The 12,824-nt window shown below is 53.7% G+C and overlaps 1 protein-coding gene across 3 annotated transcripts in view; it reads left to right on the forward strand.

The window, feature by feature from the left end:
* The window catches only part of ERC1 (ELKS/RAB6-interacting/CAST family member 1), a 501,445-nt gene extending 488,655 nt beyond the window's left edge, over nucleotides 1-12,790 (forward strand). For all 3 annotated transcript variants that reach the window (XM_027766230.1, XM_027766231.1, XM_027766232.1), the window contains one exon: nucleotides 11,504-12,790. In XM_027766230.1, coding sequence (XP_027622031.1) covers nucleotides 11,504-11,641 — 138 coding nt within the window. In that variant the 3' untranslated portion in view covers nucleotides 11,642-12,790. The remainder of the gene's footprint in view (nucleotides 1-11,503) is intronic.
* The last annotated feature ends 34 nt before the right edge of the window (nucleotides 12,791-12,824 follow it).

A 12,824-nucleotide genomic window follows, 5' to 3' on the forward strand; every position in this document is an offset into this window, starting at 1 on the left:
TCCAGGACTTGAACTGTGGTCGACTACGTGGGAGTCCAGCGACATAGCCATTACGCTAACTGCTGGTCCCCATTTCATAGTTTTTGATACAGAGTTCTTATTTTAGCAACCTTTTGAGAGAGCTGTTTCAGTGAAATAGCAAGAACTAAATTCTCAGGTACTGAGGGAAATGAGAAACGGGCAGCAAATAACAGCAAAGCATTTTGAGAAGTCTAATGGGGAAAGGAAGACACGTTGGATGGGCTTGAGAGAGAGATGGGAAAGCGCGGAGTGTCCTCAGAGCCTTTGTGAAAGGCTGGGGAGGGAGAGGTGGCAGCCGGAGAGTGGGTGGCCCGGCGGTGGCAGCCTGTTAGCCAGGGTGCGGAGGCAGGCACCCAGTCTCCTCAGACGGGCTGCTCCTGCAGGGCTCAGGGCTGCGCCATCACCAGGGCCCTGCCCTCTGCCAGATCCCACTAGCAAGGCGGTGGGCGCAGCAGGGCGGGCCACCGGAGCACACGTGGCTTCCTGTTCTCCCTGCGGGAGGCACCGACCTGAGCTCTGGTCCCTCCTCAGCCCGCAGAGTCTCTTAGTAAATTCAGTCTTTAAGTGCCCAGGAAGCTTCAGGAGAACGTGGTGGTAGATATATTGTGTCTTAGGAGACTCAGGTGCTGAGGCAGGTGTTCATGTTTAAGAAAGGCCTGGCAGGATTCAGGGGAACAACCTTGTTTTGTAGTTCAGTGAAAATGGTTTTCCTTTGGAAGTGTTCTCAGACATTCCGTTGTTTTCTTTGGATGCAAAGCTTGCAGTCGGTTCACAGAAAACAGCATCTTTGTGTCTAGAGAGGGCCACGTAAGCCAGGTGCTGACTACAGCTACGGCAGGGCCAGCAGAGGGCGGGTGCTCAAGGCACTGATTCCTGTGTGGCTGACCGCACAGTTCCAGCCCCAGACCTAAGGCTTGAGCATCACGCCGTGTGTGCAACCCCAAAATCATGAGAGGAGATGGAAGAGGGGCTTCAGGGTGATCTCTCACTTCCCTGTCAGCAGCCATGGCAGGCTCCCTAAGGCAAAACCTAAAAAACAAAAGTCAGATAAGTAGACAGTGTTTTTGTTTTATTTTTTTGTTTGTTTGTTAGTTTTTGTTTGGAGAGGTTTCTGCTACAGGGCGCGTGCGCTCGCCAGAAAGACAGAGACAGAGAGACAGAAAGCGAGAAATCACCCCCCGGGGGGATGGCCACACCACAATCCCTTCTCCATTCTCCACTCAGGATCTTGGGCATGCACACATACACGCCCGGTGTGAGTTTAAGCCACCGGGTCTGGGACTCGAACCACAGTCGACTACACGGGAGTTCAGTGACATGGCCATTACGCCATCTGCTGGTCCCGAGTAGATAGTGTTTTTAACTGTGGTGCTTGCAGTGCTAGAATTAGCGTGCCCATATCAGGAAGTCAGGAACGGGCCATAGAAAATAGAGCTGGATTACTCAGGCTTCACACTGCGTTTGGATTTGTACCTCAACAAGAAAAGACAGGGAGAGCAGTGCATTCGTTCTGACTAGAAGGTAATACGCCTTTTATTAAAGTCCCAGATACCCACGTTTGTACTCGTGGGGAAATTCTCGGCAGTGAGAGGAAGATGAGCAGGCGGGGGTCACACAGGCAGCCAGGAGCGAGGGCGAGAGCAGCTCGTGTGAGGTTGCTGAGTCACGGCGCAGGAGCTCCAACCAGGGCCAGTGCGTGGCGTGACTAGGCTGCTGGACCCCACACGGCCGACTGCGTTTGCAGTCTCAGCCCGTGAATAGAAGGACACACCGAGCTCATGTGTGTGTTTGCCAGAAATCCCCAGAAGAGAACAAACGGAGGAGAAGGAATTGTGGCACAGTGATCCCCCGAGGGGTGATTTCTCACTTTCCCTCTGTCTCCTTGCAAGCACATGTGCCCTCTGGCAAAAATGTAAAAAAAAAAAAGAATTCCAATTTCACAAGATAGGTTGATCTTTGAGATCTTTTTCAGGCCAAGAAGTTTTAGCATGCAGTGGATCAAGTGCCAGGAACTCCCTGCTTGGCCACACCCACCTTCACTACTGCATTCTGAGAAAATGCACCCCCCACAGTCCATGGCGCGCAGAGAAAGGCCTACCAGATGGAACACAATGTGAGCCAAGCTCTCCCTTCTCTGTGTCCCTGGCTTCTCCTGACCCCTCTGCTTTAAACACCTTTTCCCAGGCAGACCGTTCATCCTACTTCAGGGGAAGCCTAGCCTCCGGTAGCCCCCTCATACCAGCCCCTGCTGGCTGCGCTCCCTCCTCTGGTGCTAATCACGCTTCGCCTTCTGCTTACACCTTCACCGCGCCTTGGTTCTGCGATCAGGTCTGCATATTTAGTTCTGACCCTGCCTCCATCACCTGACCCTTCCAGCTCCTTAGCCGTGCCTGCCATTTTTCTTTTCACTTCTTCCAGTTTGTCTCCATTTTTCTGTGATGAGGTGTGTGGGATGGAGTACAGACCCCTAGGTGTGGCCTCACCGAAGCTATGTAGTGGCCGGGGGTCCTCTGCAGGCAGTGCCCAAACCTGGCGGGCCCAGGGGCCCTTCGTCACTGCTGGGAGCTGGGATTGCTTCCGTCCAAATCCAGGACTTGCTGAGTGAGCTCAGGGAGCAGCCCAGCACACTCCCCTCCGTCTAGCTTACACCACCTCCTCTGCAGTGACCCTGTCTGTCTTCCGTTGCCCCCCCCCTCTGCTCACACTGAGTGCGAGGCCCTGGCTGGTCCCTGTGGGCGTTCACTGCGCAGCGCACTGCATGCGGCCCTGCACTGTCTGCCAGTCGCCCTACGCTACAGCTCGCCCAGCACAGCCCACTCACAGCACGCAGCGTGGTGGGCTCCACGTGTCCTCAGAGCTGGGCGGTGTCACCACGACCACTCGTGGCACATTTTTTTTTTTGGAGAGGTTTTTCGCTATAGGGCGCGTGCGCTCGCCAGACAGACAGAGAGAGACAGAGAGACAGCGAGAAATCACCCCCCGGGGGGATGGTCACGCCGCAATCCCTTCTCCTCCATTCTCCTCTCAGGATCTTGGGCACTCACGCACACACGCCCGGCGTGAGATTTAAGCCACCGGGTCTGGGACGTGAACCACGGTCGACTACGTGGGAATCCAGCGACATAGCCATTACGCTAACTGCTGGTTCCCTCGTGGCACGTTTTTACCGCCCCGAGATGAAGCCCACACCCACTAACAGCCACTCCCAGTTGCCCTGACCTTCCTCAGCTGAAGGCAACCGCAGACCTCCTTTCTAGTGCTACGTCTGCCTGGTCCGGACTTCCGTAAAGACGGAACGCGGGCCAGCACGGCCACGGTGGTGACCCAGCACTGCAGGTGCGAGGCCCTGTGCGAGCGCCTGGGCTCGCGTTCCAAGATCCCCCTGTGCGGCTGGGTGTGCATGCGGAGCCGCAGCCCTGGCTGGCGAAGGCTGGGCATGCCCCTTCCGTCTTCCCTCTCTCCCTCTCTGTCCTCCTTTCTCTTTCGTGAAAGACAGGGAGAGAGAAGAAAATTTCTGTTATTAACTTTTTTTAACATTCATCTATTTATTTTTTGTGATTTTTTTCAAGTCACTAGTTCTGGGAGCTGAACCATGGGAAATCCAGCACCTTGACCACCGTGCCACCTGCGGGCCCTGGAGGAAGACACTTTCTGAGAAACCAGAATCCTGCAGTGTGTGGTCTCTGTCCGACGCCTCTCACTGAGCCTGGGGCGTCTATGTACGTCACATGATGCACGTAGCTCTCTGTGACGCAGGCGCGCACCGGAACCTCACCTTTATTGGCAGTCGGCCCCTCCTCCTCGAGTGAATGTTTTCACACTTCCGTTTGTCCCTTCTCAAGGGCCTACAGTATCAGAATTACACCTTAAAAATATATGCAGCTTTGGGGCCGACAGGTAGTATACTGGTTAAGGTGCTAGACTCCCACGTGGTCAACCATGGTTCAAGTCCTGGACCCGGCAGCTTGAAACTCACACCAGGCAAGTGTGTACACATGCCCAAAATCCCAGGAGGAGAATGGAGGAGAAGGGATTGCAGCATGGCCATCTCCCCGGCGGTGATTCCTCAGTTTCTGTCTGTTTCTGTCTTTCTGCATCCTATAGCAAACATCTCTTTAAAAAAAGAGAAGAAGAAAAAACTCTAAAAAAAAAAGTATGCGACTGTGAAGGGTAGCATATATTTGACTCATATTTCTTACTGTAAGTTTACGTTGCTGTGGTGGTAAATGAGCCGGCACATGACCCAGGCTCGGCAGTGTGCCAGACGCTGCTACTCGACAGACAGATCTTAAGGGACACCAGGTTCCTTTCCCAGCCCTCCTTAAAGGGCCAAGCACAGCGGCTCACGCCTGTCGTCTCGGGACTGCAGCAGGAAGCTCACAATAGGAGGTCCCGTCTTTTTGAAAAATAAGAAGAAACATGGGCCAGCAGATGGTGTGGTGGTGAAGGCACTGATTTCAAATGGCCAGCTCCATGGTTCAAGTCCCACACCTGGCAGCTCGAGAAACACACCAGGCACATGCACATGCATGCCCAAAATCCCGAGAGGAGACGGGAGAAGGGATTACAGTGCGGCTTTCCCTGCAAGGGGGTGATTTCTTGCTCTCACGCTCTCTGTCTCCCACAAGCACATGCACCTGTAGCAAAAATCTAAAAAGTAAATAAATGCATAAAAATAAAAAGAAACAAACTACATACACAGGATAATACAGAAAGTATGTAGAATAAAAAGCACTTCAGTTGTTTTGTAAGTTTACATATTCTGTTCATGAAGGAGAGTGCGTGCCTGAGAGAGAGAGAGAGAGAGAGAGACTCCCGGCAGGCGCTTGGCACGCCACGGTCCTCTTCCTAGCCCTCCAGTTTGCCAGGATCTTGGTCATGTGCACGTGTGCCCAGGGTCTCTCAGGCCAGCCAGAGGAGCCAAACCCACAGACCGCATGTGGCTTCCAGCGTTACAGTGCAGCTTACTGCTACCTGTGCCACAGGCTGGTGCACAGATATGCACACACACACACATACACACTTGCACATCAGATTATTATGTGCCACCAGGCTGGTGCACAGATATGCACACACGCACATACACACACATTTGCACACCAGATTATTATGTGCCTCCAGGCTGGTGCACAGATGTGCACACACACACACACATGCACACCAAACTGTTACTATGCCACCAGACCAGTGCACAGATGTGTACACACATACACACACACAAACTATTACTGTGCCACAGGCTGGTGCACAGATATGCACACACACACACACACACACACACTCACACATCAGATTATTACTGTGCCACCAGGCTGGTGCACAGATATGCACACACACACACACCAAACTATTACTATGCCACCAGGCTGGCGCACAGATGTGTGCACACATACACACACACACACACATAGACACTCACACATCAGATTATTACTGTGCCACCAGACCAGTGCACAGATGTGTACACGCACACACACCAAGCTATTACTGTGCCACCAGACCAGTGCACAGATGTGTACACGCACACACACCAAGCTATTACTGTGCCACCAGACCAGTGCACAGATGTGTACACGCACACACACCAAGCTATTACTGTGCCACCAGACCAGTGCACAGATGTGTACACGCACACACACCAAGCTATTACTGTGCCACCAGACCAGTGCACAGATGTGTACACGCACACACACCAAGCTATTACTGTGCCACCAGACCAGTGCACAGATGTGTACACGCACACACACCAAGCTATTACTGTGCCACCAGACCAGTGCACAGATGTGTACACGCACACACACCAAGCTATTACTGTGCCACCAGACCAGTGCACAGATGTGTACACGCACACACACCAAGCTATTACTGTGCCACCAGGCTGGTGCACAGATGTGTGCACACACACACACACCAAACTATTAAAAACTTTTTTTTGGCAAAATGGAATTAAGATACAAATTTATTTTAATGTAAAAAACTTTTGAAATCTGTGCTAAATTTTTTCATACTACATGCAGTATTCTCCATGAACTTTCTGAACCGTTTGTATATATTTTTTAAATATTTTTGGTCCAGGTTTATAGATGTCTCTTCTTACTAAACACTGAGGTCATTAGTAAGTTTCTGCTCTTTTTCTTTATTCAGAATAGAACACTGCATGAGGAGGCAGCGCGCCACACCCTCGGCAGTTCGGTCACACGCAACCCCTTCCTTACTCCTCTGGCCCGTCAGGTCCCGGTGCTTACACGTGCGCCCTGCGGTGTCAGGCCAGCTGGGCCAAGATCTGAACCAGGGTCTCCTGGGACCCCGCGCCCCTGAGCAGTGCCGGACGCATCTTTGTACTGGTCATACGGCGCCACTTGTGGACGCGTTCTTCACTTCCTTCTGTCAGTTCTCTAAAACGTACTTACCAAAGAGAATCATGTGGTCAAAGGATATGTACAATTCCACTGGGTTGATGAGCCCAAAGTGCTCGGCAAGCTACACCCCACCAAGAGTGTGTGAGAGCACCTGCAGCAAGTCTTCGCAACTTCCCAGCGTGACGGGGGAAGGGAACTGCATCTGGTTGACATGCATGCTTTTTATTTCTTCCTTTTAGTTTCTATTTTTAGTTGCTATAAGGCACATGTGCTCATCAGAGAGGGGGGGAAAGGAAGTAAGCCCTGGGGGGATGGCCACGCCGCAATCCCTGCTCTTTCATTCTCCTCTCAGGATTTTGGGCACGCGTGGGCACCCAGTGTGATTCTCAAGGCGCCAGATCCAGAATGTGGACCACGCAGTCAGCCTGGCCTTCCACACCGCCTGCCGGCCGAGTCACACAATTCTTTTTTTTTTTTTTTTTTAGAGAGAGGTTTTTGCTATAGGGCATGTGCGCTCGCCAGACAGACAGAGACAGAGAGACAGAAAGAAAGAGAGAAATCACTCCCCAGGGGGGATGGCCATGCTGCAATCCCTTCTCCTCCATTCTCCTCTCGGGATCTTGGGTACGCACGCACACGTGCCCAGTGTGAGTTTAAGCCTCCAGGTCTGGGACTCAAACCATGGTCAACTACGTGGGAGTCCAGCGACATAGCCATTACGCTAACTGCTGGTCCCCACGTACTTCTTATGTAGGAGACAGAGTGAGGAGAGAGCACCTCGCAGGATCCCGCACCACAGTGCACCCGCTCAGCAGCCCAGATCACAGGGTCGTCAGGGACGTCCCGGGGCGTGGACCCAGGTCCTTGTCCCTGTGGGCTCGGCCACATTTCTGTCGTGCCACTGCCTGGCTCCCACTTCGTATTTATTTCACTGCTGATGAGGCTGAGTATGTCCGACGTGTCTTTTCTGTTCGTACCCTCTGCCTGCTTTTCTGCCAGGTCATGGTCTTTTAGACTTCTAGTACCCCTTCGTAGCATATTGATGTCGATCCTTTGGCTTTCTGTTCTCCATGTCTCTTACTGTGACTGTTTCTCGAGCCATCACTTTTACTTTAGTTGATACGTCTTCTTTCTCTGTGCGGATGTTTGACATTTTTATAGTCGCATTTGCCCTTCCTTTGTATGACATTTTTTCCTTCTCACTGCAGAGGGCACATGTGCTCAGGGGAGCAGGGGGTCCTGCCACAATCCCTCTCCTCCTCTGTCTCCCGTTGGGAGTTTTGGCACGCACGCATGCCCTCATATTTTTCCACCAAGAGGGCCAAGATTTGAAGCAGGTTGTTGGCCACGTAGGATCCAGCTCCTGTAACCACGAGGCTGCCAGGCTGACCCTGTTATAACTTCTGATTTAGAGGTACTCGCTGTCCCTGACAAAACATCAAATACGAAGAGCTCAGCTCTCTCCCAGCAAAGACTATAAAATACGCTCCTCAATCTCCTCTCGGTACTTCCCACAGTATCCTTTTAAAATTCAGATCTTTAGCCAGTTTGAAACTGCCACACACGGATGGCGAGAGCGGGAGTCCAACCGCAGACGGGCCCCGCTGGCAGAGGAGCGCGGATTTCAAGCGCTGCCTGGCTTTATCCGAAACCGCACTGAGCCCGCGTTAGACCCGTCACTCCCGTGATGCGTGTACTTTCATAGCGTGTTATCATCTGGTACAAGTCTACGTCACTCTTCTTCCTTTAAAGCAAGCTCCTGGCTCTTCTTACATATTTACACTTTAGGATAATTTTAGAATTGATTATCAAATCCAAAGGAGCCTTTGGGATTTGCTGTGAAGACATATATACCATGAGTGGGTTTTTTTGTTTTGGGGGGGTTTTTTTAGAGTTTCTGACATGGGGTGCATGGGCTTACCAGCAAGAAACAGAGACACAGAGAGAGGGAAAGTGAGAAATCACCCCCTGGAGGGATGGCCACACCACGATCCCTTCTCTCCCATTCTCCTTTTGGGATTTTGGGCATGTGAACACATGTGCCTAGTGTGATTTGGGGCGTGTGAACACGTGCCTAGAGTGTGTGAACACATGTGCCTAGTGTGATTCGGGGTGTGTGAACACATGTGTCTAGTGTAGTTTTGAAACTGCTGGGTCTAAAACTCAAACCACAGTCAGTGCCCTGGTCACTACGTCACCTGCTGACCCCAGTTTGGGTTTTTTTTTTTTTTTTTTGGAGAGGTTTTTGCTATAGGGTGCGTGTACTCACCAGACAGAGAGAGACAGAGAGATAGAAAGCGAGAAATCACCCCCCCAGGGGGGATGGCCACGCCGCAATCCCTTCTCCGTTCTCCTCTTGAGATCTTGGGCACGCACGCACACATGTCCGGCGTGAGTTTTAAGCCACCGGGTCCAGGACTCAAACTGTGGTTGACTACGTGGGAGTCCAGTGACATAGCCATTACGCCAACTGCTGGTCCCCCAGTTTGGGTATTTTTGAGAGAGAAGTTGACAGGGTCTCGCCACCCCACGGTTCTCCTGCCCCCACCTCTCGGTGCACACCACTGCTCCTGGCCTGTCCAGGCTGGGCCGAGAACCAAACCCAGGCTCCCCACGCAGCCCAGCCTCACGCAGTAGGGCACAGCTCCGTGCACCACCGCGGCTGGGCCTGGGGGTCCGTCGTCTCAGGTGAAAGGCAGGAGTAGTTTCCAGTCACCTACAGTGTCGTCTCTATTTGGCATCTAAATTTTACGTGTATACACAAGGGACCTTTAGGAACTTGGTGGAGAAATGCATATTACGAGGAAACTATGCAGTTGGCCCCATAGCTTCGTGGTTAAGGAAGCGAGGTCCCATATGTCCTGGCTCTGGTGACTTGAAAAAGCATACCAAGCGTGCCCCAAATCCTGATAGGCTGGAGACACGGAGGAGTCACGGCGCGACCACTGCCCAGGGCAGGTGCTTCCTCCCTCCCCTCTGTCCCTGTCCCTCTCGGGGCACAGCTCTGGCAAGTTAATAATTGCTGACATGAAAGCTGGCAGTGAAATCTCGGTAGCCCGATCCAGATCTATGTCCTTCACTTCAGACTCACTCTTGTTCACTTACCAGTGTGTAAGTGTGCTCACTGGGAAGAGACAGACAGGGAAAATAAGAAAGCACCCCAGGGGCACTGTCCCCACGGCCCTTCTCTGCCCTCCTTTCAGATTTTGGGCACGCGTGCACACCTGCCGGGCGTACTTTCCAAGCTACCAGGTGCGAGACTCGAACCATGTGGGATCCAGCTGCCTTAACCACCGTACTACTGCAAGACCCATTCTGAGAAAATGAAGGCGATCGTCTCTCTGCTGTGAAAACTCCTGGATTTTCTTTTTTGTTTGTTTTTGGGTTTTGTTTTTGTTTTTTAGTTTGGCTTTTATTTTCAAGCCAGATTCCTTTAAATCTGAACTCCCCCTCTTCACATACCCAGTCTGGCCTCGCCTGTCTTCCGGCGTCACTTCCTGCCGTCTCCCACCCAGCCCCCTGGCCTGTCCTCCAGCCGCTCCGCACACTCCTCTCTCTGCAAGGCCCCTGCCGAGCCCTGTCCTGCTCTGGGCGTCTGCGTGTTTCATCGGCCTAGAAGCCTCTGCTGCTTTGCTCCCACTGAGACTCCTTTCCAGCTGTCAAGATCTGGATGCTGTGTACCTCTAGTGAGATCTCGGGCTCCTCCAGGAGAAGCAGTCATGCATAGGCCTCCCCTGCAGTACACACCCGTGCCTATGTTCGCCCTACTGTGCTGGGTTGTAATTTTTTAAAATAATTATTTTATTTAACTTTATTTATTTGTTTTAATTTGACCAGAGGGAGTCAGAGTGAGAGAGACAGAAAGTGAGAAGCAAGCTGCCAGGTCCAGGACTTGAACTGCAGTCAGCCATGTGGGAGTCCAGTGCCCTTAACCACACGCCACCTGCCAGCCCCACTGCTCTTTTGTTCATCTTCTTCATCAGCCCACAGACTTCAGGATGACGAGCAGACCCACTTCCCCTCGGCACTAGCCCATAGGACTTCCTGCCCCTTTCTCTCACACGGTAGCACTCGGTAAGCTGGTTAAGGGCCTGCAGGTGGCATGGAGGTTAAGGTGGCTGGATAGGGACCCCACATGACCGACTACACAGTTGGAGTCCTGAACCTGGCAGCTTGGTGCGTGTGCATCTGTGCCCAAAATCCCCAGAAGAGACCGGAGAAGGGACTACAGTGTAGCCACCCCACTGGGGATGACTTCTCACTTTCCCTCCTCTCCTCCCTCTCTGTCTCTTTCTAGTGAGCACACGTGCACCGTAACAAGTGAATGGGGCCCAGCAGATGGCGTGACGGTTACGTCACTGGACTCCCTTGTGGTGGGCCGCGGTTCAAGTCCCAGTGGCTTAAACTCACGCTGGGCACATGTGCATGCGTGCCTAAAACCCCAAGAGGAGAATGGAGAAGGGATTGTGGCGTGGCCATCACCCAGAGGGTAACTTCTCGCTCTCTGTCTCTCTGGCAAGCACACACACCCTATAGCAAAAATCTCTCTCTCGAAAAAAGAAAGAAAACGAATGAATGAATGAATTCTGGTTAAAGTCCTTTAAGGAACAGCAACGGGGTGCTAAAACCAGGACCTTGGAGACACACTGAACTTGCACACAAACTGTCTCCCGTTCCCCACGTAACCTCTTTGTCTAAGTTAGCAGACCTGAGCTGAGGGGTCCGACACTGACTGAAAGTGGCACAGGGACGGAGAGGGCCTTCAGTTCGTAAGCTTTCCCAGGGCAGGACCCAGGCATGGTGCGGGTCCCCCGAGCACGTCCGTGCCCCCGCACCCACACAGCAGAAAGCGGCCACTGTGGCGCGAGCGTGCCACGTAGGCAGGAGCCCCGGGACCGGGCTCTGCAGACACTCACGGTGGGCCTTGGGCTCATCGCTGACGCGGGCCTCGTTTTCATGAAGACACATTGATAATGGCTTTTCCGCTTCCTTGTTCATTTCAGCCACAAGATCTCACGTAGAAAGCGCCCCTGTCATTTCCCGGCTGACAAGTGGCAGTCTCAGCTCCGCAGATGGCGCTGTGTTACAGTTTTCCCTGAAGTCTGTCTCCCTTTCCCTTTCAGCTTCAGAAGGAGTTAGAGAAGGGTGAGCAGGACAATGCGGAGCTGCAGGAGTTTGCCAACGCCATCCTTCAGCAGATCGCAGACCACTGCCCCGACATCCTTGAGCAGGTGGTCAACGCGCTGGAGGAGTCCTCCTGACCCCGTTCCCGGGTGGCCGGGCGCCCCGCGAGGACAGCGCGTGCCTTCACTGTTCTCCCTCCGCCTTCCCCGCCTTCCGCTATGGGCCTTCTCTCGCTCATTTACTCGAGTCTGGGCTGGGTAACGGGATGGCCAAGCCCCAGTGAAGAACGGCCATGCGGGCCTCCACAGTGGGCTGCGTGGGGGCTGCACCGCCCTGACCAGGGCGTGGGGTCCAGACCTGGAGTCTCCGTGCAGGTCAGCAGCTTGCGGGAATGCTGCGTGGTGGCCTGATGGCCCAGTGTGATGTCAGTGTCCTGATATCACAGCAGGGTGCTTTCCCTGAGAAGGGCGAGGACATCTCAGAAAAAGTATTAAAAAAAGAAAGAGCGGGGGTCAGGGTGGGAAGAGTGTAGGACAGCTCTCCACTTCACCGTCTCTTGGATCGCTCTGTCCAGGGGAGCCGCAACCGGCCTGGTGACCCCACTCAGAGGACTTACCCCGGCCTGGCCCGGCCTGCTCCAGCCCTCTGCCAGTTCACAGAGGGACAGTCCTCGTCTCCTGCTCAGGGCCTTTGGCCATGTCGTACTCTGGTCAGATGTCAGTAGGGTAAGATGTGTGACAGGCAGCACCGTGGTCACCACCTGCAGCTTTGTGCCCGTGGACGATGACCGTCCTTGGGGCCCAGCTGGTCTCCGTGAACATCTCCCAGAATGCCGCCTGCCTTCCCAGCACCCACATCCCAAGCTCTTGCCACCCCGCGGTCACCTCCCACCCAGCTCTGTGCCCAGCTGGCCCTCGGAGTGCAGTGGCCGCCTGCCTGCCTCCTCCTGGCACACGGGGACGTTTCCTCTCCCACACGCGGTCCTTCCTCGTGCTCAGAGAACAGCCGTCAGAGGCCTCTGCGTGCACACCCTGCACACGGCCCTCGTCCTCTCCTCCGTGGTGGATTCTGAGACGCACCAGGGTGAGTCGGGTGTGAGCAGACCTTCCTCCCTGCTTAACCACAGCATCGCTTTTAGTCTTCCGGATGGCCGTTTCCCGTTGTACCGGGATCCGCGTTCAGGGCCGAGTTGGCCGCGGGATCCCACTCACAGTGCAGGATGCTCGTGTTTGCCGTCGCTGCCGGCAGCCAGCTGCGAAGGTCAGCGGGGTAGCCCCTCTCCCCGAGGCTGGGCGGGGACGCCCAACCGGCACACCCGGA

Source organism: Tupaia chinensis, unplaced genomic scaffold (assembly GCF_000334495.1).
Source record: "Tupaia chinensis unplaced genomic scaffold, TupChi_1.0 Scaffold141530_1, whole genome shotgun sequence".
Classification (NCBI taxonomy): domain Eukaryota; kingdom Metazoa; phylum Chordata; class Mammalia; order Scandentia; family Tupaiidae; genus Tupaia; species Tupaia belangeri.